Raw genomic sequence first — 27,951 nt, forward strand, 5'->3', positions numbered from 1 at the left:
TATATATATATATATATATATATATATATATATACCATTTGTATTTGATTGTTTCTATAAATATGTTACAGTCTATGTGCCACACCTATTCCCACAATGATTTGCAGGAGAGTGATTTGAAAGCTTTGATTTTTAAAGAATAAAGTATAGTTTGGGCTCTACTTTGTAGCCTGAGAGACACAATCCAGGGCAGAGAATAATCACCCTATCAATATTTTAATCAAGAAGCTTCTTTCATGTGAACAATGGCGGCTGGACAGTCAGAGGGCAATTTCTCTAGAGATTTAAATAAGTAAATCAAAATTGATGAAGGGAAAGCACCCTGAGGGAAATGACCCGTCCAAGGTGACTGGTATTTTAGCATTGACACGACGAAACCGAGCTAACCTAGTTAGCGTAACTGAGGTGCTCACGTGACAACGTCAGCTAACATGAGCGTGACAACATTCTCGCTAAGTTAAGCTAGTTAGCGGTTCAGATAATTGCAGTGACTTTTGTTTCATTAAGTTACAGACAGCTGGAATATCGTATTGTTACTTATCCACTCAGTTTCCTCCGGTATCGCTAGTCTCTCAGTGTTTCTTTCTAAAAAAGTTAAATATTTCTATTCATGTTATAACCTACCGATAAATAGGTGACTAACGTTCCATGCTAACGTTAGTCACCTAACAGACTATCGGTTAATTCAGTTGTTAACACATATTATATACATATATATATATATATATATATATATATATATATATATGTATATAATATATATATATTATATATTACACGACTGTGTAGAGCTTCTCTCAGATCCCGACTCCAAATCTCTCTCCTTCACTCTTCTCTTCTTCAGCTCTGCCTGCTGCATATCATTTACTTTATTTCATGGCAGACATTTTGACATAGAAAGGGAAGGACTGGTGTAATCAATAACCTGCATTAAGGTTGCTGTCAAGTGAGGTGCTCCAATTTCAGGGCCCTGCATTGGTGCACTGCATTCTGACAACCAAGCAGCCTACATGTATTCATGTGTATTGTACAGTTTCAAGATACTTGTACTTCTCTTGAGGGTTTCCATTTGAGGCTACTTTACACTTACCTTACCTACATTTAAAAGAGAAACATTGCACTTTTTACTCTGCTATTTTTATCTGACAGCTAAAGTTCCTGGTTACTTTTCAGATTTGACTTACAAAGGATTTGTTAATAAAAATAATAGGTGTCGTTATGGGTTGAAACCTAAAACTATATAAAGTAGTCAAAACAAGTTCAGCTTGACCAGCTGCCACAATAAAATGATAGTGTATTGATGCATTGCTATCAATAATCTAAACATGTTATTTATGATAATATATCACTCACGGGCCACTTTTACTTGGTACATTATGGTGATGATACTTATGAGTCAGACTGACCCTTCTTGTGTGTTTCGGCCAGGCAGAACGAATGATGAAAAGAAAGTACGGTCAGCAGTGAAACCCAGTGTAACAGGAGCTAATCTGAATTGGGACACCATCTGGAACATCTACAACAGCAAACTACTTCTCAATCACATCCATCACAATGACTTCCAACATCTTTCCTCTCCCATCACTCCAGGTTCTCCCGTTCGATGACAACGTGTGTCTGCGTGAGCCGTGCCAGAACTACATGAAGTGCATCTCAGTGCTGCGTTTCAACAGCTCCGCTCCCTTCATCTCTTCCCCGTCCATTTTGTTCCGGCCCATCCACCCCATCGCAGGCCTGCGCTGCCGCTGCCCTGTTGGCTTCACGGGGGATTACTGCGAGACGGAGATCAACCTGTGTTACTCCAACCCCTGCCTGAACGGAGGGGTGTGCGCTCGCAGAGAGGGAGGGTACACCTGCATCTGCCGTGAAGACTACACCGGTAAGTGCTGTGTGCTGTCAGTGATGAGGGAATGTAACTGAGGTTATGGAACATTTCTCGAATTTAGCTGATTTCATTGGTTCTTTATGAGTATGTGTGTTTTTGCTCTTATAAGATACAAAAGTAAGAGTTGAAGTGTGTTTGTATGTGGTCGGGATAGTGGTATAGACATGTTGATTAGGAATTGTAGTACAAGTATGTTCACTTATGTTAGTGGAAAATAAACCCAACTTTTTTCATCCAAGTAAAAAAATAATAAGCAATTGAATGAATGCTAATGCCCTAAGTGTACAGTTTAAACTCAACTGTGATGCACTGTACGAGATTATAGCTTTAATTCAGGTTAATTAGGTCGAAATAATGAGAGCAACAACGGTGCAAGTAAAACAATAATGTAAAGTTCTACAAGAAAGAGCACACAAGACACGCAGTACAAAGCTGCACACAATAGCGCATCCCAAATGAATGTTTGTCAGATAAAAGCAAGTCAGCTCCTCTCTTCATCAGGTATGGTGTGCCGCTGATTTGTGGCTTATTCAGAAAATGCTGATTGCCCAATACACAACACACACATTCCTCATGTATTCTAAAATGTGGCACCGGTTACAGTGCAATGCTTGAATGTGAAACAAACGTCACAGATTTAGTGGATAGTATAACGAGTAGTGTGTTTGTTCGTGTGCTTGCTGTGTCTTGGTGTGGTCTTTAACTCCAGACTGGTACAAGTATAACTGACTGTCTGTGTCTTTGTTCACGTCCCACGTTGGATTCCTTTTTGATCCGTTCTAACTCTGTTGTCGTGTTGAGCTGAACAACATGAACACAGGCCCTCTGCCGCCTGGGAGAGCACACACACGCACACAAACACACACATTATTTCTTACCTCTACCAAACTCTAGACTAATTTAGGCTCTAGACTGTCTCTTTATCTCCCCCTCTGCCTCCCTCCATACTGCTGCATTGCCTAAGTCTTCGAGTCTTTGAGTAGATAGATGCTATGAATGTCACTGTGTGTGTCAGGGGGATATTTTACATTGGCTTTTATTTCAAATCAAAAGGAGAGCTGGGGGAGTGAAGCAACACTTTTCTTTCATGAGAGAGACAGAGTGTTTTCCAGCGAGATAGAAGAATGAAGAGAGAGAGAGAGAGGGGAAAGAAGCAAAAGAGAAATGAAGGCAGAAAGGGACAAAGAGCGAGGGGGAGGGGGCCGAAAGACAGAGAATAGAGTATGATGTAAAGAAAGTGAAGCAGAGATGGAGGTAGGTAGTAGAAATTGAGAAAAAGACGGAAAGTAGCGAGGTAACGTGACGGAAAAGAGGAAATCACTTTTTGATTTTACCAGTGAAAAGTTGATAATCAAGAAAGACAGTTGTTGGCGAGGTTGACTGCTTTGGCACCACCGCACAGAACTTATCCTAAAAGACAATGTGGCACTTTTTGGGTGGTTCATCCATTACTCCTGTTATTACCTTACCACTCGTTGAGTTTCCATGAAAACAAAATGATGACTGGTGTGTTAACTGCATGCCAAAGGAAGCAGATCACACACGGCTGAGTTACCTCCAAAGTAATCTCTATAAGTAGAGATTTGAACTTCACAGAGAACAATGAGGGCAAAACGACGTGACTGATGGTCGAGCTCAGGCCGAAGCTCCAAAACTATCATCCCATTTGGTTGGTTTGTAACCGGTACCGACAACATGATCTTCACCCGTCTCTCCTTATTGAACACAAAAGTGGAGGATATTAATGATTTTGTGAAATATATGGGAAACACCAGATTACGACATGAAATGACTCAGAATACGTTCCCCGCTGGAAAATTGTTGAAGCTCCACTTTTTCAGGTTGAAAGAAAACACAAATAATTGGCCAGTGCGATGACTAATGCGTGGATCACCAATGATGTGGGTCTGCTTGCATTTATTTCTATCTACATCACACCAATCCGATATCACCAGACATTCACATACTTCAAAAGAGATTTCATAGTGCAACAAAGTTTTATTGGACCTATCTTGCAGTGTGACATGCAATGGACATGCAAGGGCCCGAGGACGGAGACAGAGTAGGCAGAGCGGATAAAAGATAGGGAAATTAAATCAGTGGGGATAGAAGTCGTAAAAGAGGACAGAACAACTGTGAGAATAGGAGGGAAAGGAAGTTAAAGATGGGACAGAACAAGGAGGGAGTGCAAACAGCAGAGCATGAGAGATGAAGGAGAGGACGGAGAAGAGGCGGGTTTGACAGCATTATGGGAGACGAGGGATGAATTCACAGAGAATAACATGGAAGGAGGGCTTCAGGGGGGAAATGGGGCGAGAGACATCTGGGAGCAATGAGAGAGAGAGAGGGAGAGGGATGGAGGATGAGAGTTGAGGGATAGAGTGATGGAAATCAGAAGGGTTCTGGGTAGCCAGCGTTGCGCTTTTCCTGCGTAGGCGTCGGGTGTTGCGGTGTCTTGTCTACGCCCAGGGCTAGTGGGAGGAAGAGGAGGAGGAGGAGGAGGAGGAGGAGGAGGAGGACCAATAAACAGGGGCGAATTGATTCTGTAACACACAGGAATCTCCAGACATCTCCCAACCAAGTTTGCTCTCTACCAAATTCATTTTTTTTTTCATTTCTCCAGCCAACATGCCTTCATCCATCCTCTCATACGCTCCTGGGTGGCTTTGAATTGCTTTCCCCTGAAACTCTATGGATTGCTCTCACAGGCGGGAGCTGAACCGGGGCTTTTTGACCGAAACATTTTTGTTTTCCACTGAGGGAAATACGTTAGTAGTAGTATGAGGTGTGATTTGTGAACAAATCTCTTTGGTGTTTCTTTACTCAAGCCAGATGTTTATGTCAAAATAGTTTCATCACCTTAAATCATAAAATGTGAAATGGCCAGTACATCCAATAGTGAGCTGGTGGGATTATTTTTTTCTTCTTTCATCAAAAATAAAACAAAATTACAAATGACTTCATACAAAGCAACAAATTAAAACCAACAGTAATGAAAGCAAATGGAAAACCTTATAAAACTAAGTAAAATGTGAAATAAATGAGGACAAATTGTATGTTAGATCAAATATAAAACAAAATATAATAATACAAGAATATGTATTAATAAAGAGAGAATACTGACTCAACCAGCCTGATTTCTGTTAGGTTACAGAGGTTTGGGGCCAGCAGCAGGTGAAGGGCGCATCCAGGTAAAACTCGACTCTTTCAGGAGCCTCTTCCCTTCTTCCGCCAAACAGAGACAAAGACAAAAGATTAGAAAAACAGAGATTCCACAACACATGTAACCTCAGGCTAACCCGTCTCTAAACCACACATTTAACCCTGGGATAAGAAAAGGTTTGACACTGAACGGGGTTGACGACTACTTTTGTACCCACGAGGTATAACGCTTGCTGTGAAGAAAGGTGTACTCCCTTTATGGCGCCAACCCCAGAGATGTGGAATAGTGTGAACCACTGCACCACATCGTCTGTGCTGAAAACCCAACCCAAATGAAACTGTAATGTTGTCACAAAGCAAGGGCTAACGTTACAACTCTGCTTAATTTAAGTGTGACAACTTTGTTATTGGGCCTCTAAAGTTCTCAAATCCATGAATTGAATTCATTAAATCATTGACTCCTGATTCTGCTTACAGGCTTGTTTTTTGTTGCAGAAGACATTCTCACTTGCCGGAGCAGTTGAATCACAGGTGTTACTATGTTACTAATGACAATAACGATGGCTCTGTTCCATTCAAGTGTCTTTTATACTACAACCCTGAAAACGATGCAGCTATTTTAATTCGCTCATTTCATTATTTGCTCCGGTGCTTTTCCTACCGTGACATGTCAAAATAAAATTACAAAAAAACTAACTATTGAAGGCTTTACCACATTAATACAGCTAGCTCCCTGTACGTGAGTAGTTAGTTGTCTGCTCGTTGTCTGCTATCTTGGTAATATTAATGGTGCAAATAAAATAAGCCCATAATTGGATGAATCTCTATCTTACACCAGCATGTTGTTGAGCTGCCATTTTTAAAACGTGTGAAGATGTCCTCTAAGAACTTGCTTTTTGTGTTGAAAAGAATAGGTCATAATGTCTTTGTCACACATAAGAAAGGTTTTTATGCTTTTGCTACTTTCTCATAGACATACATCTAGCGCCTCAAATCTCAGCCAGTTGAATGACAAATTGAAATACATTTCCTATGAAATCCAACTGTTAGAGATGAACTTGTTTGTTTGGCTCAGATTATATACCTTTTAGACTTGAAATGATGAACCAGTGCTCTTAAACTTGATTTTAATATGAGTCCGTAGTAATTAAGTATAGTTTTAGGACAAGTGATAAAGGGGACAATTTATATTAAGTATGGATTAATTAGCTGCTGCTGCTCTATTACACCTCTCTATTTCCAGGGTGCCTGCACTTTAGAGTTAATCAATTGGAGGGAAGCTGCAGTCACACCTCCTGCAGCTACAATTGCTTAAACTCATCTGAAGCTCTGCAATCTGCACTCTTTTATTCATAAGAATTAAAATATTTCTAACCTCAAGCGCTCATTTATCTCGGAAGCATGTTAAGCATGGAGCGCTGACGGGAATGTGCAATAGTCATTAAACATGAAAAAAAATTAAAAAATACCACAGTTCCCAGTGGACAGTCAACCGTACACACGGAGATAACAGTAGACACAGAAAGAGAGGCCGTCGTTTTTTACAAACTGAAAGAACATAGACTCAGAAGTAATGAAGAGAGATGTACATTATGCAGAATACAGTGAGATATAATACGAGGGATACGCCTCGAAGAGCCAAGAGATGCAAAGAGGAGATTAGAGAGAAAGAGAGGAGGGAGAGGGAGAGGGAAGCATGGATGAAGACTAAATTAGTTTGTGAGAAGATAAAATGGTGAGCCGTGAGGACAGGTTGAAATCAAATTGCTTTGTTGTGTGAAGCAAGAGACAGACTCGGGGAAGAAATGCGGTAGGCAGAGAGGTGAGATTAGTTTTGGATGCGATAAAGCAGATATGCATGTTACACAGAAATGTAATCCAGCGGATGGGGAGGGAAACAGATCACACATGCAGAGCAAATTAGCTGCAGGAGATTAAGACTATGTGAGGCGTTTGAGGAATAACGCTGAGCGAGGTCTAACCTTCTGAGGAGGCTGTTGACGGTGAAGAGTAATGAGCCACCGAGAAGGAGAGAATGCAGAAATGTAGTAAGTTGAGGTGCGATTGAAGTGAAGGCAGTGAGACTAAATTAGTTTGGTTAATGCAAGACGGCGAGAACAAAGTGATAAGTGAATTAGCTGGGGGGAGAGGGGTGGGATGGGGGGAGAGCGGGGGGGGGGGGTGGGTGAAGGAGTGAGGTGGGTGATTAATGCAGAGTAAGAGGAGACTAAATTATGCCTGGCAAGATAAGTTGGGAAGTGTAGAGGTGGCATAGAGGGGACATGAATAAGGAACTGACAGGAAGAGGGGGGGGGGGGGGGGGGGGGGGGGGGGGGTTTGGCTTATCACCCACAAGGGAGTTGTGACAATCTTCAGGAATCGAGCAACAAAATCTGACTCCACAGCCTTCATAATGGTTAATTGTCCTCCCTGTGGTGCTCACCTCTGCGGTCTGTGATAAAGCAGAAATAATGTTCAGTGTACTTAACACATGCCCAATGGCAGAACTAAGCCATAAAATCAGAGCGAATTAATGAAATAATCTGAGCCAATTATGTATTTAGCAACTTACAACTCCCACGTGAAGCCAAGGAAATGTATGTTTTGAAGCTTTAGATTCACTGTTGGATTTTAACTACATATTTCCATTTTATTTTATTCATTTATACATTTGTTTTAAGACAAAAGCAATTAACTAAAGCTCCTCCTTGTACAAAAAGATAAAAACAAGTCATTTGAGAATTAAGGATTTAATTGAGGCATTAATTGATCAGCCATTCGTTGATAGCATTATATACGCAGCGGTAACAAACAATTACTCAGCTAGTTATTGGAGAATTAATCACAACGCAGGAGCAAATAATACTATGACGACCTACTTTGTCGAGAATTTAGTAATTTAGAAGTTAGAACATCTGCAGAGAAAAAAAGAAATGGGAAAGTAATGGAAAGTCAATGAGTTTGGAAATGATAAGACATAATGTGAGGATTGTTGGTTGATTAGACAGCAACACTTATACTGCCTGACATCAATTTATATGATTGCATTTATTATACAGCTTTTTAGAGTAGATGAGATTCAAATAGATGAGTGAGTGAGTTCCTGACACCCGAAAACTCACGAGGCAGCCGAAAAAGATCACTTTTTCAATGTGTAAAAAAAAAAGGCACGATATGTCACAAAGTTAGGCGAAAAGAAACATTTTAGGACAGAGGGAAACTGGGAGAGGAGAGAAATGAGTGGGTGAAAAAGTAACAGGCTGGTTCGGTGAAGGAGGGGGAGATAGTGTGGAAGTCTCAGTGACATTCATTTTAGAGGTCGTTAATCGAATGAATGAGTGTGTTGTTGTGTGTTATGTGTGTAAGAATGACACCAAATTAGCTGAGCGAAAGAGTAACAGAGAATCAAGTGTGTGTGTGTGTCTTTGTGTGTGAGTAGTAGTAAAAGGTATTGATTGTGTTGGTGTGTGTGTGAGAGAGAGAGAGAGAGAGAGAGAGAGAGCATGGAGAACACGCAAGGAGATACATGACTTTGTGGAGGAAAAAAAGAAAAGAAAAGTGGTGCAAACAGTCCGAGCAAGTGGACCGCTGCACAGATTGTGAGGAATTAGAGACATCTAAATACATAATAGGCAACGGGAGACACATTGCAGAGCATGAGGGAGCCTCAGACACCTCTGGGGTGTTTATGGGAGATGTGCATGTCGTGTAAACAATTAAAAGTGAACGCTGTGCCTGTAATCAGAGGGCACTTGTGGTATTTTGGCCACAGTGGATACTTTTGCCTTCGAAGAGTTACATATTAGAGATGTGTTTCCCGATACTGAGCCGCAGCCTCATTGTGGCATTTTAAATAGCATAAGGATCAGTCAACATAACAGTAGTATTTGTTATCATGAATTTGACTATCGAGCAGGTGGACTCAAGTGCAGAGACACAGCAACTGTTTAATCAATAGCCAGGATGCAGGATTCAACAAAGGAGACTCCTGTCCTCCCAAAAGATAATAAACATTTAACTGTAAGTTATATCAGAAAGACTTTGAAATATATGAACAGACGTACCAAGTATATGAATTGAGTACAAGTTTATTCATGGGCAACATTCAATTTATAGCTCTGATACAAAAATAAATTGTTTGTTGACTTCTGATTTCCACTTTGTTGAGATTTACATGCAGAGTGAGCCTACGTTTAATTTAAAGTTGAAATTGGACTTTCCAAGTTTGGAATTTAAATTCAACCTTGCAGTCGAAAAATAGGAATAGAAAACGAGAACGAGGAAATGCAACGAGTGGCAGAAGAATAAAGAAATAGTGAGAGAGAGAGAACGAAAGAAATAGTGCAGGGTGAATAGAGAGAGCTAAAAAGAATCGAAAATAAATATTAAAGGCGAGTTTTTATCAATATCTGAGATCTGATCTTTTGGAAAAGGAAAAAAAAAAGCAAAAGAGGATCGCGAGTGAGGTCGAGGAAGATTATAGTAGAAATGGCGTAAAGTGCACAGCATGAATTTGGAAAGAGTGAGCAAAAGGGAAAAGAGGCAGGAGATGGAAAAAAGGGAGAGAGTCTTTTGAGGCAAAAAAAAAGAGACTTGAATGGAAGAAAAGTACAGCGAAAATGAGACGGCTATGTAGAAAGGAAACTTAGCAGACAGGAGATGGGGAAGAGGAAGGCACTAGAAAAAAGTGTTGGAGATTGAAATAAACGACATAACGCCAAAACTAGAGCTGCTGAATTAAGATGAGGCGTAAAGGAGAAAATAAACAAAAGGGGAGTACTATAAACGGGAGAGGAGTGAAGAGAGGGAAAATAAGCAAAGAAGGAAAGGAAACAGTTCAAACACAGTGCTGCACGGACAAGCAAATAGCACTAAAAAAAAACTAAAGTCAGTAATAGAAAGAGGAGGGAGCAGTATAAAAAGTTCAAATACAAGTTAATAAGTAAAGAACTAACAAATAGGAATCCATTTACTGCATCATGCTGATATGGATAGATCATCACATCAACATTTAAAGATGTAATCTACTCCAGAATCAAACTCAAAATCAGTAGAGCCCTTGAAGGCACTGCTGCACCAAAAGGCACGAGCGAGACCAAGCGAGGGAGGAGAAGAGGGAGTGGAGTGGCCTCTAGGGATGTACCATGTGTCGGGGGTGGAGGAGACGGGTGGTGGGGCGGAGCAAACTAAGATGCCGGAGGGTGGGGGTGGAGGGGGGTGTTGAAGAATTCTAGCTTTGATGAATAAAACATCCGCGGGAATGAAGGGGTGGTGTGAATGCATCAAGCCACTCATAGAAGAGGAAGACAGGATGAAAAGAGAGAATGAATTGGCAAGATATGTAAGAAGAGGAAGGAGATAGGACCAGTAAAGTGTGGAGCTTTTTATATAGAGAGATGTAACTTGGGGGGGGGGGGGGGGGGGGGGGGGGGGGGTAGTACAGGAAGGAAGGATGGAGGGGGTGAATGGAAAGAGCAGTCTCCTTTTTAAACTAAAATAAACAAGTTTTCTGTGTGTGTGTGTGTGTGTGTGTGCTTCTTTGTTTGACTGTGTCGATGCAGCGCTATCTTGTGTGTCTGAATGTGTGTGTGAGTGTGTGTGTGTGTGTGTGTGTGTGTGTGTGTTTTTCCATTCTGGTGAGGTCATTTAAAAACATCTGGTGTGTGTGTGAGGAAAAACTCTCACGGTTTAATAATCGCTTGACCTTTGCGTGTCCACGTGAGTCCGAGCGCTGAGCGGAATGAGGACGCTCACATTAAAAGAAACTCACCGTCCCGCTCCATTTGTGAGTGTGTGTGTGTGTGTGTGTGTGTGTGTGTGTTTATTCCCATCACTGCAGATCAGTGTAAGTGCCCCGGTGAAGTGGACGCCTTCTCCTCGTTGAGTCGCTCCGAGAGTCTGCTCTGCTTTATTTCTTCTAATTACCGCCCGTAGTGTTTCTGTCTGCAGTTTTTTGAAGCTGTGCGTGTGCAAATATCGTGTTTTCTGTTTAGTTTTTTTCTGTCTTGTCTGTCATCGTTCAATGTATATCCTGCCCGTCTGTCAACCTGTGTGCAACTGGGTGCGTGCATAATGAACCGACGTGTGTTTAACTCTCACCACACGCATAATTCATGAGAATTAATGTCTATTTATTTTTCTTTTAATATTAATGAGATGGGTCTGTACGCATGAATGGGCGCAACAGACAGAGGCGTGGACATTGTGCCGTGTTAGAGCGCATGTGTGTGTGTTTCCCTATTTAATTGGTTCCCTGTTGTGTGCATTTACATTAAGGTATATGTTTAATGTGAGAGGGGAGGGGAGGATGAGAGAAAGCTAAACAAGGACCGACAGATGTGATCATTTCAGTGTCCTTGGGCTATTGTTAGCTGAGCTGGGTGTGTGACCGGGTCTCTCTCTTTCTCTCTCTCTGTGTGTGTGTGTGTGTGTGTGTGTGTGTGTGTGTGTGCGACCTCAGGGTTATTCAGTGTTGTGAAAGCGTATGTCTGTCAGACAATAACTGGCAGATGTGAGTGGGGAAGACTCCGATTGATGAATGAATAAACTGTTGCAGAGTGAACAATTGATTGATGCAAAGGACAGACAAAATAGGGAGAAAATAACATTGATGATGCTCAAGCTCATAAAACGAAAGCACAAAGAAAAGATGACAAACCTGTAGCAGCGGGTGACATAAAAAACGTCTTCAAAGCTGATCACTTTCAGTGCGTTCAGTTTGCAGCCTGACAGCAGGAGAGACGCATGGTAATACGAGCAGTTTATACCTGTGATTCTCCTACAAGCTCTAAATGTTTCACCACTAAACGCATCGTTCCTCCGGGGCTCAGTTTGTGTTGTATGTGTCACAGAGAGTCAGAGTCAGAGTGTGAGCTTGTGTGTTTTGACCGTGTGCGGGAGAAATTGTCTATGTGCATCCACGTCTTGTGTATGTCCGATTGTATTTGTGTACAAACGAACGTGAGGAAAGGAGAAGGCAGTACTGTCTGTGTGTGTGTGTGTGTGTGTGTGTGTGTGTGTGTGTGTGTGTGTGTGTCGATTAGGATGTGAGGACTCTGCCCGTGGGTACTTTGGCATCTAAAAGCAGCACAAACAAAGTGTCAACCGAAACAGCTTCATGATAAAAAAAACGACAGCCTCGAGGGCAGGGCCAGTGATCCGTGTGTGTGAGAAAAAGAGAGAGGAGGAGAAGAAGAAGAAGAAGAAGAAGAAGAAGAAGAAGAAGAAGAAGAAGACAAATACGAGAGGAAGATTGAATAAGTGTCTTTGTTTGAGAAAGAGAAACTCTGTTCTGCATCTATTATGAATGTGTACGCGTTTTTTTTATTTGTATTTTTCATTTGTTTTTACCGTTGTGCTTCAGTGTGTGGGCGTGCCAGCAGGTTCTAAAATGGGCCCTGAAGGAGCCATCTATCTTCAGGGTACTTTCAAAGCCCGTCTGCTCTGTTTATGTGGAGGGCGCTGGACGTGGGTGTTTTTGTGTGCGGCTGCTAAGTGTCAGACAGTGTGTGTGTGTGTGTGTGTGTGTGTGTGTGTGTGTCCAAATATGCTCAAGGTAAGGTGAAAAAACCAAAGGGAAAGAGCTAACTCCTCCCACATACCTTTTGATTGTGTGTCTATATGTGTGTGTATTGTGTGGGTGTTTCTGCCTCTCGAGATACTCCAGACTGGTGTTTGTTTGACTGGCAGCCAAATCGGTGTTTATTCTTGTCTGCAGATTTGTTTGTGTTTTCCGCAACAGAATCACAGTCGGCAGGAAAATACTCCCCCCCCCCCCCCCCCCCCCCCCCCCCCCCCCCCCCCCCCCCCCCCCCCCCCCCCCCCCCCCCCCCCCCCCCCCCCCCCCCCCCCCCCCCCCCCCCCCCCCCCCCCCCCCCCCCCACACACACACACACACACACACACCACACACACCACACACACACACACACACGCACACACCGTTTCTCCTGCAGACATACACTTTCAAATACCGTACACTGAGTATTTCATTTCAGCTCTCATTTGGTTGTCGTTTACATTGTGTTCATTTGACGGATGCTAACGGGTTAGTCCTCTATAGCTGTTGCTCTTTCTCCTGCCTCTCAGGAATCAGCACCCTGCTGCTTCCACCGTTTAATCAAGTACTAATTTACATCTAAAGCGGCTGGCGAACGCAGTTCACTGCCTGTAAGAAAAGCAGCAGCACTCCGTTAAGCTGTTGACACGCAAAAAGACCCACAGCTTTATAGATCGGGGCAATTTCAAGACTCGTGTTAAGTATCTACGGAAGGCTCTCAAGTGACACAACGCAACCTTTAAAACGTCTGCTGAACAGCTGATTGCATTGTGTAACTTGTGTTTCAGAATAACTGAAGGGACACGGTCAACTTCTCTGCTTGTTTCACGCATTGTCCATTTCACAATGCTCTGCGAGAACACATTGAATCCTTTTCCTTTCAGCTTCTTGCCAGGCGTTGACTCAATGATCACATTATTTCAGCAGTTAACACAGTTGACTGCTGTCAAGCTGATTTCACTTGAGCTCGCTCAGCAGTTATCAGCCTCAGTCTGAAAGTAGGCTTAGGATAGAGTTGTGAACCTCTATTCATTTCATAATATTCAGCCACAATGAGGAGATTAGGGAAGCAATACAAGAGATGAAGAGAATTTGAACATTCATGAAATATACACTAAATGTTTTTCCCCATATACTGTATGTCTGTAACAGTATACACTTCTTCTAAGTTAACTAAAAGTACGTCATGCACGTAGCGTATTGAGTACAATAATAAAATCATGACAATATCTTCGCTCGACCGTAGTTCAAACTCATCGTGTGCACCTCGGGATCTTGAGTGGAATTTAAAGTAACGCACTGTGGGGTTGCACAGCGCATGTTGTTGTGATGGATTGCCAACGAGTGATGTGAGGTCAGAGCTTATGAAAAGTAATTACCTGAAGTCCCCGTGGAACAAGCAACAAAATGGTAAAGCTGTCCACACTCTGATGGGAAAATCTACCCTTTTGTTTTGTTTTATATCCTTTTATATGTATACAATAAAGGCTGCTGGAAATGTTAGCTCCAAACATGTATCTTTACGTTAATCTGTCGCATGGCTATTGTGCATCATATATCCGGAGACTGTGACTGTAATGACGCCATGGTGATTCTGAAATGTTAGTTGTGACAGCGCGTCCTTTAACTGAGTCTTTCCAGTGTCATCTCGATAGTGCTGTTGCCAATTTCCCACTGAGGTTCAACTACAGGTTGAGACAATAAATGACTTTCCCTTGTTGATCTCCAGGTGACCGGTGTGAGTTTGACCGGCGGCTGGGCAGGTGTGTGCCGGGTTTGTGTCGGAATGGAGGGACGTGTCGGGAGCTTTCGGGGGGCGGATTCCGCTGCGAGTGTCCTGCAGGAGGCTACGAGCGTCCATACTGCACAGTCACTGCCCGGTCCTTCCCACCAAAGTCCTTCGCCATGTTCCGGGGCCTCAGACAGAGGTTTCACCTGTCCATCTCGTTAACGTGAGTATAGATCGAGTGAATCGGAAGCTCTTTTTAAAAAATTTTTTTTATATATCTTCCTTGCTTCCTTTCTTTCAGCTTCCATCTCTGGCCTTCCAGCAGCACTCAGACAGAGATCCATAACAACTCCTCTTTGATTCTCAGTTATCTGCCTCTTACAGAGTCTCTCTCCTCTTTGCTTTAATCTATTTATTTCATCTCCGCGATCGATCCTATTATTCACGGTTTCTCTCTCTGCTGGCTCCACTTCCCTCTCCAGTAAGAAGTGCGGTTCCTCATCTCTCTCCTCTTTCATCCATCAATTTACTGGTTTCAGTAACATCTCCTTTGCTTTCTCTCTTTCCCCTCTCTCATATCTTACATTGTATCACCCCTGTGCGCTCCTCTTTCACTCTTTCCTGTTTCAGCAAAGGCTCCAATGGCAAATGCTGCATTTCTGGTGACCCTATGCTGTTTGGGCGAAGGGCTCAAAACTCTTAGGTTTTCAGGAAATACAATCTCCCAATTAGACCAAAAATTGGCTGCAGCTTTTCCAATAAAAAAAAAGAATTGAAGTGATTGAGTTGTACAATTGTGGCCTGCCAAACGATGTTGGCTCTCTCAGACCTGTTGTCGAGGCTTTTAACATTCCCAGACCATTTGATCATTTGAGAGGTCTGACCTACATGCAACCTGCAGAGTCACGTGAGTGGGATCAATTATGCCTTTTAAACTTTGCTTGGTCTCCTCCTCTGTCGTTGCTCGCCCACCACCACCGTTTCCCCGCTGCTTCCTTCGCCTCTCGACATATGAGTGGTTGTCTATGGAAGATCTGAAGTGGTCCTTAAGAGTGGCCAGCAAGGGTAACGGCTTGGTTTCCATGGGTGATGTCGTCTAATGATTGTTGCTAAGGTGACATTGCCCATGGGGTTGTTGCCAGGCGGTGGTTGCTATGAGACATGTTGGTCATTATATTGTTGCCAAATGAGGTTTTGTTCTTTGTTGGGGTTTCGCTACATGTGAATGGTTTCATTGATGTGCACCAGTTGGGCAGTGATAAGTGGTAAGTCATGGAATAAAGTGTGCATGTTACTTTATGAGCATTCAAGAGGTTTTCCTTTCCCCCTGGAAGACTGCGATGTGGGCAAATGTTGACTGCCATGCTGGCAGTTTAATTAAAATCCCCAAACAGTGAAGAGAGCAATGTTCTTTCTTTTTTGAAAAACGGGTCTATTTTAGCAGTGCCCCGCTCCACATTGAGCTTCAACCTTAGTCTCCAGAATCAACTGCAATTTCAGTGCACTGGGCCCCCACAAATTATTGATCTTATTTCTATTGTGGTTGAGCAAAGTCACTTTTATGTTATCGGATTGTGTCCAGCTGTGCAGCCGATACACTGACTGAGTCTTGCTCCACTGACGTCAGTTTTTTTTTTGTTAGCGTTGTGTTTGCTGTCAGCTGTTTCACATCAGGGCGACAGAACTCAACCATTCTTCGTGTCACTCAAGGTCTCCCACTTCCAGCGTATTATTTCACCCCTGCAAGAAATCTTTTTTCACTGTTCACCCAAAAGCTGCTTCAGGCGTTTTTGCAGTAACTCTTGCTCAGAAGCTGTGATGGGTAAGATGGCTCCGTTAGGGCTGCGACAGCATAGACCGGTCTGAACTGCAAAATTATAATGTTTGTCAATCATGTGGTGGAGAATTTGTGTATGAGGGTGCTGCGGCTTGGTTTGAAGTTGTCAGTAGCTGCTGAGCTGAAAGAATTGGAGAAATAATAATGCCTTTATGAGGTTTATTGCATTGAAGAGAGACAATCATCATATTGTAAATGTAGGGTATTTATTCATCAAATGCAGTTCTTTGGTCTTTCAAATAATCAATTTCACAAACAACAAGCATCCCTTTATGTATGCCTCCTTTCTGCATGTTAGCTTCACTGACTCCACTCACAGCCGTGCAATGCAGTTTAATATGTTAACTTGAGTTTAAGCCACCACTTCTTCTTTTTTTAATGTTTAAGACGAGATGAAAGCCGTGGGAATCGTTCTGCAATGTTGTTACCAAGGGGGAAGATGTGTCATCGGTGCTGTAGGATCAAAAGCCCAAACAGTTCTTTTGATCAGGACGGGTTAACATGGCAGCGCTGGCCTCGGCACGTCCCCTTGGCCTTGCTCTGGAAAATAGACTGAGCCGCTGGAGGGAGTGGAGTCTGCAGCAATGTGGTGTAAAACAGCAACAGTTGTTTGGGTTTTGACAAGTGAAATCAGGTGTCGTATTGCTCGCTGTTTCAGGACACGTGTTGCATTAACCAGAGTTAGGAATCTCATCTGAACATGTATGTCATACAGAATGACTTGATTTATTCCAACTGCATATCTTCAGGATAAAAAACACCTAAGATATACTGTAGAACTATAATACTAGCGCACACACTATATTCATTAATAAACATATTAAGGACGTGGTTTTCTGTGTGTGTGCATTCTCTAGTTTTGCCACCCTGGAGAACAGTGGTCTTCTCTTCTATAATGGACGCTTCAATGAGAAACACGACTTCATCGCCTTGGAGATCCAAGAAGGACAAGTGGTGCTCAAATATTCCACAGGTACGATATGTCTTTATGTGTGAGTGGGCTTTTGTATTATAGTATTTCCCTATTCATACATTTCCCTATTCCCACGGGGAAAGAGAGATGTAGTTTTGTTCTCGAAGGTCATAATGGGATTTATTTAGGTGTAGGATTAGAATCAGAATTAAATTAGGATACAGATTTAATATAAATATTGGAGGTCAGACGAGCAGTAAACTGTAGACAACGTTACATTTGGTGCTGTGAGGAAACCTCACTGGGATGTGAGGTATTTTACACACTGCAGACATGGAGAACCACCACCACCGTTTAACATGGGTTTTTGAATAATATTGTTTACTATAGAAAGTGACACTGATCCCGCGAGTTTTTGTTTTATGTTTATAAAAATCTAACCATTGACACTTGGTCTCAGGCAGTGAAGGCTGTCAGTCAAAACCTCTCAAACGAAATGATGAGTTGAAGTTATTCATCTTGTATCGTCCAAAATAACGAATCAAAAAATTTGCTCTCAGAGCGCTTTACAATACTACATACGACATCCCGTGTCCCAGGACCTCACATCGGAACAGGAACATATCCCCCTGATAAAACACTTTTAGTGGGAGAGAGAGCAACAGAGGGCTCACTCTCACAGGACGGACAGAAGTGCAATAGATGTCATGCGTACAGAATGAACAACATAATAGAGTTTATATTGTATATATCATTGATACATGCACACGTACAGCTGGAAATAGAAGGATATAAAAGAGAGATTATTATAATAATGTACATTATACCAGCTAATATACAGTGTTTGATGTACAGAGGCATGTAAAAACTAATAATAGGAAGTAAACTAAAGCAGTGACAAAATGATTAAGATAATAATCCAATAATCCAGTAACAATTTGTCATGTGGCTATTTATTGTTACTACCTGCTGATGTTTTGACACAAACGTCATGTGACTACCTTTCAGGTGAATCGTCCACTCAGGTGAGTCCCTTCCTGCCTGGCGGTGTGAGTGATGGCAACTGGCACACTGTTCACATTCACTACTACAACAAGGTGCGTTTACGACCGTCACATTGTACTGATGGCTTATTTGTGCCGTGCGCCTGCTGCGTCGGCAGAATAGTTTCTCGGCCCGCTTGCCGACAAAGCACTTGGAGATAAAGCGTTTGTGTGTCACCATTTCATTCATGCATATTCGCCACACATCTTTTTTAATTTTCTTCATGTTTTCTTTAATTTTCCTCAGCCGGCTACACGCTATGTGAGTATGAGTGTGTGTCAAGGGTGCACGTACACTTCCTTCTCCTCCTGTTTCCTTTTCTTTCTTCTGTTCCTTCCTCTGTCTTTTTTTCTTTCATTCACTGGGAGACAGTAAATGAAGAGTGAATGTGTCTATCTGTTTCACTCCATTGTTTTCCCACCAATATACATGTGTCTGTTCCTCCTCTTTTTACTAACTCGAGTGTTTCCCTTTTCCTTCTAACACGATGCACAGTAGCAGGGTAGATACTGAATACAGTCGGATGTGTTGTAACTGTTATTCTTTAGTGTACCACTGCAGTGATATAAACTCTAGATTTACCCAATGATGTTGTTTTTCTTGCACGTTGTCGATTGTCATAGTGTCTCTTGTTTTTTTTATCCTTGGGACTCTGTTTTCAATCTTTTTGTGTGTGTGTGTGTGTGTGTGTGTGTGTGTGTGTGTGTGTGTGTGTGTGTGTGTTCAGCCCAAGCGCAGTATGAGTGGCGAGGCCCAGGGTCCGTCAGATGAGAAGATTGCTGTTGTGAGCGTTGACGACTGTGATACGGCATTGTCGCTTCGCTTTGGTACACAGCTCGGAAATTACAGCTGTGCTGCGCAGGGCAAACAGACCAGCAACAAGAAGTGAGTTCACCTTTTTTTTTTACAGCTCTCCATCTTTTTAAAAAAAAAATGTATTTAAACTAGTTGTTTCTTTACATTTGGTAACTTGAAGGCATCAGAAAAATGATCCCCAACAATAAGACAATATTTGATAGCATAAAAGGCAATGTTTTACTGTGTAATATATACTTTATATGCTATATATATGTATATATGATATATGTAAGATAACACAATCGAGTGTGTCATAGCTATCATAGCACTTTGTGTGGAATTCATCATTGAATTAAATCCCATAGTCTCATGTTTGACATTTATGAAATAACGACGACTCAAAAAAATCCTATCCAGCTAAATTCTTCCATCCCTCTACCTCCAGCACAGCAACTGACTCACTCTAAATATTCGTTGACCCTGAGCGGTGGGTGGTGTTTGCACAGGATGAGCCAGCTTCTTTGCAAAGACATCTTTCATTAAACATCATCTGTGACTGATTGGGGGCTTAGCAGCTATCAAAAGTCCGCTTTCACTAAGTAGAAAACCAATACAGTTGTCAGTGTGTGTCGCGTCACGCCGGCAAGCTGGCAGGTGTTGGTGTGCGGGTTGCTAGATTACAGGTATTAAAAGGAAAATATTGTTGAGTGAGTAGTGGATTTGTGCATTTTGTTTTCCACCCCAAAATTCTCAAGATGACACAATATATGTGTAATAACAGTTGCTTGCCATTGCGTAATAATACATTCGTATTAACGTGGAACAAAGAGAAAGATCTGATCCAATTATTAGTGTCCATGTTATGTGGCCAATTCTCTTAAAAACTGCTTCACAGATTCAGAATCTCGCAGCTTTAGCGTGGCTCAAACGGGCTTGTAAGCTGATCACAATGATGCAATGAAAAGAAGGCGTAACACACCATTTAATGCCGATTTGAGCTGTTTGATCTGTTAAACTCGACACTTTTAAAATCCATTACGTTGCCTTGAAGTGTCCCGTCCTCTTTGACCTTGTCAAAGTGTCGTAGTCTGCTTGTGGTGTGTGTGTGTGTGTGTGTGTGTGTGTGTGTGTGTGCGTGCGTGTGTGTGTGTGTGTGTGTCTACCTAACTAACTGTCTACATGTACGTCGCCAAAACGTGCGTATTCACACATGCACTCAAGAAGCAGCCCGTCACGCTGTTGATGTCTGGCCTTGCCTCTGTAAGCTGTAATCAAGTTGGTCTGTGTTCTGTCAGCGCTAAGTGAGGCTGAGGGCAGAGGAGGCAGATCAGAGAGGAAGGCCACAGCCGAGCGCGTCAACTCACTTGTCTCGGTTCCTTCTCCATTAACAGCTCGCCCTCCTCTCAGCTCCCTCTTCTAATCACGCTCTCCGTTGATATTTGCTGCACTTAATCTCTTGTTTGTTTGACTCTGGTCGCCTTTTGTCTCTCTGGGTTCACTCATATTTCCCTGCGCGTGTGACGCGTCGCCAGCTTAAAAGAAGAAGAAAAGAACTCAACTTGAAAGCATGATGTTCTCAAAATGACAAAAGAACTGTCTCTTCATGTTTTTTTTCCAGCTCATGCGGTCCCCTAAGTGCTGGTGTGCCCTACATCGTCCTCTTAACATATCCCCGAAATCTTTTCCTCCACCAGCCTTCCATCTGTCTTGGCATCAGCCTTTACGTGCCATCTCTCTTGATATTTGCTGTTGCTCACACTTAATCTCTTTAGTAGTCGTTGACGTCCCTCAACATCCACCTCCTTTCTACCTCCTTTGCTGCCTCCTGTCTCTTTTCTCCCTCTGCCTTGTCATAAACCTCTACCTCTTCTCTCTTCATATTTGCTGTATATTATATTGAATCTCCTGTTAGATCACTGCCTCCCCCTTTTCTTTCTCATCTTTTCAGTTTCTCTCATCCCCCGCTGTTCCCACTTTTACCCTCAACAACATCATTGTCATCTCCTTTTCTCCTCAACATCAACTGTTATTCCTTTTGACATTTACCTCTGATGACAAAGAAATCCCTTTGCCTCTCCCATAGCGTCTTTTTACATGTTTTTCCCTTTCTTACCCTCGCTTCATTCATCCCTCCCTTCACCTCCATCCTTGAGGGATAATCCACCATTCCTTTCTTATTCCCGTTTCCTCACCACCTTATTAACTCTTCGTCCTCTTTATTCTCTCCTCTCTCAGGTCTCTGGACCTGACTGGTCCATTGTTTCTGGGCGGAGTTCCCAACGTACCAGACAACTTCCCATTTGGCACCAGGGAGTTTATCGGCTGCATGAAGGAGCTGCACATAGACAGCAAGCCACTGGACTTGGCTGGTTTTATCGCTAACAATGGAACTCTCCCCGGTCAGCACTGCTAAGCGTGCCCCTCTTAATAAGCATGAGCAATGGCACATTTACAATGTCCACAAATGCCACCTGGCCCTTGTTTAATTTAATTTAATTTTTTTAATTAACATATCCAAATCATTATAATTGACACAAAAGTGTAATTGTGTTGACTTACAGAAAATGACTGGTTTTAAGACCATCTTTGCTTATTGTTATGTACTCACGATTTTGTGTGATATACTATTTAAAAATTAAAAATCTGGATTTGTAAGAATCCATTTGAATCTTGAGATCCCACTACAGAATGCAATTGGAAAAGATGAACTCTAAATATGCACATGTGTTACTGAAATTCTTTTCTTTGAGCTGAACATTAACGCCTTTTATTTCATGCATTTGCATTTTGGGAACTTGATTGGTTATGCAATGTCTTTATTGCCTCTCACAGGCTGCAGCGCCAAGCTTCCCTTCTGTAAGTCCAACCCCTGTCAGAACGGAGGAACCTGCCGGGTGAGCTGGGAGACTTTTTCCTGCGACTGTCCCCTCGGGTACGGAGGGAAGGACTGCAGCCACGGTGAGAGGATACACAAGTTCATTTTTCATTCCAACATTTTCAACCGATGTCAACCATCGGCAAAGACACATTTGGTGAGACATTTATAATTGCCAGTTTTTGTCTGACCTTTTAGTGGCCTTTATTTGTCAGCAGTAATTATACTAACGCCACATTATTTTGTGAATCATTTACTGATGTTAAAATAAGGTTTTCTGGAAATCGCAGCTGCACTTAGCATGTGAGCTAGTTTTATTTCTAGATATAAATGTCTGGCTTTATTACCTTCGCAAAATACTTTTGCGGAGGTTATGTTTTGATCGCTGTGTATTTATTTGTAAATATGTCTGTTTGTTGTAACTCAAAAAGTATTAAACCGAATCGCATGAAATTTGGTGGGATGATTGGCTGTTATCCGGGGACCATTTGATTAGATTTTGGGAGCGATCGGGTCAAAAAGAAAAGGTCAAAATCGTATTTTTATCATAACGCGGTAAATTTTTATCCAATTGGCATGCAACTAATGCCAAAATGTTCAGAATTCAATGCCCGATCTTGTGATATACGACATGATACAATGACGTCATAACCCTTCTTAGCGGTTGAGGGTCGAAGGTCAGGGGGGGTCACGACCTTGCAAAATGTGCGGGGTTTGTCATAACACAGTCAATTCTTATCCGATTTGCATGAAAACAGCACCAAAATGTTCACTGTTCTGTTCCCCACCCTCTCATGCAACATACAAATCATAAATCAAGGGTGATGTTCATACATAATTCTTTTGTGATGTTTACCACAATATCTGGTATCAAGTTACATCAATTTACTGTTCCCCACACTCTCATGCCAAGTACCAAAAAGTGGCTGCGGCGAAGGTATGCGCTCTACCGAGTGCCCGTTCTAGTTTCCTGTATGTAATTGGACCTAGATAAACCCGGTGTGGTTCCCAACACATAAGTGGACCTTCTGTGATTCAAGATGACATCTTTACTCATTAATACATGTCTTAGATGAGCACAGACGGTTAACCCCGAGAGGAAATCATGTGGCAAACGTCTCTTGTGGGATGACATAAGGTTGAGTTTCTGTGATCTCAAATGTTTAAGTTATTAGACTTATTTTGTCAACACAATCAGCTGGTTGAAAACAGCAAGTGATGCAACATGTTGTTTTAACTCTTTTAAAGCCTTCTTTACATTTGTGGGTCACACATTTTATGCTTTCATTTTATAGTAGACAGCAGACAGTTACAGAGACGGGAAATGAGGAGGGAGAGATTTTAAATGCCAGGGACTTTCTGGTGTCGCCAGCGGATATCCGAGCCAAGACTTTCTCCTCAGCGACAATTGTTCACAGTCCAGTTAGCAATTTGAGATGTGAGAATGGAGTTGGAGTCACGTACAACTGGATTATTTCACAAGTAGCCAGTTTACAGGCTAATTTAAAACAAATGAAAAACAAAATCATTATCGGACGATAGCCGGAGGGTTCCCAGATTGTATCTCGACCAATGGGTTCCATCTCTCTCCAAACGGGCCGTTGACCTGCATGCAACCAAAGCCTACTTGAGCGGGTTTGGGCAGTACTACTCGCACCACAAACCGAACCAGATCGCTAAGTTAACTGAGTACTTCCGCTGTACTTTTTATTCACTGTCTTTCTCTCCACCGCCATGTCAGTGATGCCACACCCCCATCGCTTCCTGGGTAACAGCGCCCTCTGGTGGGACCTGAAGAACGACGTGACCATCTCGACGCCCTGGTACCTCGGCCTGGTGTTCAGGACCCGAGCGCGAGACGGGACGCTGCTGCAGGCTCAGGCTGGCCAGTACACCAGTCTGCTGTTCCAGGTGTGTGTGCACACAGACACACCCTGACTGACTGTTGTCCATTTCCCTTAATGTCTGTACTAGAACGTATTGCAACATTGACATATCCCTTAAAAAAACATTGTTTCGGTTTAATTTTCAGCACATGAGTCTATTGCTGCCCATGAACCTGTTTATTCCTGTAGCAAAGGCGTTTCTGGCTGGAGGTTTTTCTTTCTGGCTCTGCTGAAGAGGATAAACATAACCGTGTTTGTTCCTTTTACCGTTGGCAGAAGCTCCGAAAGGTTTAGCTGTATTTATGCTAAAATCGTAATGGCAGCAGCATCTTCCATTTTTGTTCCATAAACAATTTGATATTGTGATTTAAATCAATGCTACACATTTTGAGCCAAATCTCACCAGGTGGCACAGGATCTAAAATACAGCGTGGGCAGGTAAATGTGTTAGCAGCGGTCACATTGATTATGGGAATTATACTTATGTTTCATGGTTATTGTGGGTCTATTTACTGCTGTTTTAATACTGCATTATCATCTTCTATATGAGACTAAACACCTAAAAGCTGGTATTATCCCTGAAATTATGTGCAGTTCCTTTTCCATTTCCTACATTTCTACATCCTAAGACAGTATTGAATGAGCAGCTTCTTGGCAGGAGAGCAGCCAACAGGCTGGATTTCAATTTCACGCACGCACGCACGCACACAGACACACACACACACACACACACACACACACACACACACGTATATGCAAACAGTCCCCTCTCAGCCTCCTCTATGGTATTCCTTTACGGTTTCAGTCAGTTTCTTCAGTCTTTTCCTCTATTTTTCTGCTCTTTGACTTTGTGTGTGCGCGCGCGCGTGTGTGTGTGTGTACATGCTCTCAGGTGATAAATGGTCAGTTGGTGTTCTCGGTGACCCGTGGATCGACCAGACTGGTGCGTTTGCGGTTGGATCAGGTTCAGATCTCAGATGGCCGGTGGCACGACCTCCAACTGGAGCTGCGAGACGTCCGCAGCGGCCGTGAGACGCGCTACGTTGCGACGCTACGGCTCGACTTTGGACTCTATCAGGTAATAAACAGGATTCAATCGTTGAAGGGAAGGTTTTCAGGACAGAATGAATGTTCCAGCAACTACGGATGAATAGATTTCATTTTTAGCCTTAACAAGTATTAAATACTGTAAACGCGGTTACAAGGTTTTCATTATATCTACTTTACTAAATCAAAAAGGCTTAATTTCTCATTACAATACATACTAAAGACACCAGAAAATGTAGTGTCTTTTAAAAAAAACTATACTTAATGGGTTCACAACCTTAATTGACTGTGTTAATTTGGAAATAGGCATTTCTTTCCCAGCTCTAATTCTTTGATTGATTTAAATGAATGTGTGTTTGAAATGTGCAGATACTCTTTCTCATTGGAATTGTCAAGCATTTAATATAAATTAAGACGACAAATCCTTTTTAATATCCTTTAATCTAAAATATCTCCATATTTTCCTCACTTCCTGCTATGGGCCAATACGGTGCAGGAGATTACTGCTAAAGATATTAGCAAATCCTTTACATACAATCTCACTCTCAGTCTTAAAATCAAAGCAGGACAGATTAAATAATTCCTCAGCATGGTTTTCAGAAATTTTTCATACACTCCTTGAAACAGGATAAATCTTGCTCAAAATAAACCTGGTGTCCTTTGCAGTCGTCTTGTACACAATTAATGTATCTTCACTCTGACGTCAACAGCCAGGCTCTCACCTGTAATAGAAGTACACTGGGATGTTGCGAAACCACACACACACACACACACACACACACACACACACACATACACACACAGCGGGGTCGGCTGTAGCTCATGGGGAGAGTGGTCATCACATAACCACAAGGTCTCCCCATAGTTACATGTCGAAGTGTCCTTGAGCAAGACACTGAACCCCCAGTTGCTTCCCGGGCGCTTCACTGCAGCCCACTGCTCCTTAATACTAAGGATGGGTTAAATGCAGAGAAGAATTTTTGGGATCAATAAAGTGTACATTATTATTACACATACACACACAGAGACACGTTTGTGTTTTCTAACCCTGGATGGGCTCAGTCTCTCACTCTCTCTAAAATATGAGTTGGTGATCCTAGTTTCCCTAATCTGTAGTGGATTAATATGTCTGTTTCTCACACATACCTGTGTTTGTTTATATGATGTTTGTACATATGTGACAGAAGCATTCTCACAGAAAAGCAAACACACTCTGTACTATTGTCATCTTTGGCTTTGTTTACGCAACAAAGCCACAAGTTCTGTTTTTATGTGGATTTGATTCTTAAATGATCCGACAAATTATGCCTTTCATCTTTTCTTTCTGTAGATCACCAGGCTATTCTTCAAAGTAAGAGTAAATGGTGCAGAAAACATTTTTGAATAGGAAATTATTAAACACTGTCACTGCCAATTAAACAGCAATTAATTTTGAAAGCTTATGGCATGTGTGCAGCTATTATCAGCCAGATCTCACCCTCTATTTTACCAACTTCCACTGCTGCTGAAACGGTGATAAATGGGGCTCATTGATTATTATTTAATGGTTGTTGCCCGTCAACATCACTTCACACCACTGTCTGTGCTATCAGTTGGATATTGACCTTCTCCACAGCGGCTGCATGTTATTGTATTCTTTCATTTCATTAAGTCAATCATTCACTAGTTCCCCTCTCTTCCCTTCAACTGACATAATCGTTATTAAAACCCGACGACTCAGTTGTAAATGAAAGGATCGAAGAATCATGACATTCAGTTGGTGATAAAAAAGTCAATAATGCTTTCTGAAAATGATCCTCTTTTAGTTGAGAATATTCTTCATATTTTACTGGATATACATTTTACACTTTAAACTAACACTGTATGAACTTCTCTTTGTATATTTTTCACACAATATAGTCAAGAGATTGTGGCTCACCTTTCTTATCCATTTATTTACTACCTTGATATTTTCATATCGGAATATCACATTGTAAAGTAATGGTATTCAAATGGTAACTCAATACTGGGTTTGCATACAGCTATTAATAATAATAATCTTTGCCCTTGCTGTCCCCATCAGTCCTCTTACGTCTCTCCCCCTTTCTCTCCCCATTAGGGAACAGTGATATTGGGAAATGAGATTCATGGTTTGAAGGTGAAACATCTGCATGTGGGAGGAGTCTTGGGCTCTGGAGAGGTTCAAAATGGGATAAAAGGATGCATACAGGTGAGGATGGATGAATTGAATTGTTAATGTTTTTTGATGGATGGGTGGGGAGAAGCTGGAAATATTGGTACATATGAGAAGGAATTATGCAAAGATATGAGTGTGGGATAGACTGATTTCAATAAATGAATGATGCTGCAAAGATTCCTTTTGTTTTAACCCTCTGAACATTGACCTCGCTCTCTTTCAACAGGGCGTTCGGTTGGGTGTGCGGCCTGACCCTCCCCCCCCTGCCACGGCCGTCGAGGTCTGTCAAAGTAGAGATCGGCTGTAATGTTGGAAACCCCTGCGTCTCGTCTCCTTGCCCCTCCCACAGCCGCTGTTCCGACCAATGGGAGCGGCACACCTGTGTCTGCGAACCTGGTGAGTGAACCGAGAGATGATTCTGGTGTTGTAGACGAGGTTGAAGGTGCTGTCCTGGAGGAAGGGGCTTCAACATAAACACTGACGACACCCAGACCGAACAACACCGACGTAGCGTCCTGTCAATCACAAGGGAGCCCTAAAGCATATTCTGCTTCATGTTTTTTTTACTCTAACTGGGATCATAATTTACTTCATGAACATCATGCTGTATTGAAGAAGATTTATAGTACTGCTTCCCTGCTGGTCATGAGAAAGATTAAAGGTTAAAGGCACCTGTGCAAGTGTCGCCTTGTAATAATACAGAAAAGCTGGAAAGAAAATAAAAAATCCCAACATTTCGAATAATCAATTCATGGTTTTGATCGTTAATAAGAAGGCCAAAAAGCTTATTCCATCAACATTTTTGTTGCTACTTTTTCTTGTGGATACTATCTAAAAAAATACGTTATGATCTACAATTTTCACAATTTCTTACTAAACAATTCATTGATTAATATAAAATCATGGGATTCAATGAAAACGAAAGGCTTATCAAGTATAAGACAGATGATTTGCCAATGAATACATTAGACAACCTGAACGATTTTACACTTCATCATGCAAGGTGCATTGCACCCAAGCGCACCTCTGTGCCATGAAAAT

The 27,951-nt window shown here is 42.1% G+C and overlaps 1 protein-coding gene across 1 annotated transcript in view; it reads left to right on the top strand.

Annotated features, from left to right (window-relative positions):
* Window positions 1–27,951, top strand: part of celsr3 (cadherin, EGF LAG seven-pass G-type receptor 3) — an 87,937-nt gene that overhangs the window by 23,728 nt on the left and 36,258 nt on the right. The window contains 13 exon segments of the mRNA XM_034536788.1: window positions 1,591–1,879; window positions 14,335–14,557; window positions 17,029–17,144; window positions 18,093–18,181; window positions 18,375–18,389; window positions 18,856–19,013; window positions 21,162–21,325; window positions 21,759–21,884; window positions 23,543–23,712; window positions 24,580–24,765; window positions 26,833–26,943; window positions 27,137–27,163; window positions 27,165–27,306. Coding sequence (XP_034392679.1) covers window positions 1,591–1,879; window positions 14,335–14,557; window positions 17,029–17,144; window positions 18,093–18,181; window positions 18,375–18,389; window positions 18,856–19,013; window positions 21,162–21,325; window positions 21,759–21,884; window positions 23,543–23,712; window positions 24,580–24,765; window positions 26,833–26,943; window positions 27,137–27,163; window positions 27,165–27,306 — 1,816 coding nt within the window.

The sequence above is a fragment of the Cyclopterus lumpus genome, chromosome 7 (assembly GCF_009769545.1).
Source record: "Cyclopterus lumpus isolate fCycLum1 chromosome 7, fCycLum1.pri, whole genome shotgun sequence".
Taxonomy (NCBI): domain Eukaryota; kingdom Metazoa; phylum Chordata; class Actinopteri; order Perciformes; family Cyclopteridae; genus Cyclopterus; species Cyclopterus lumpus.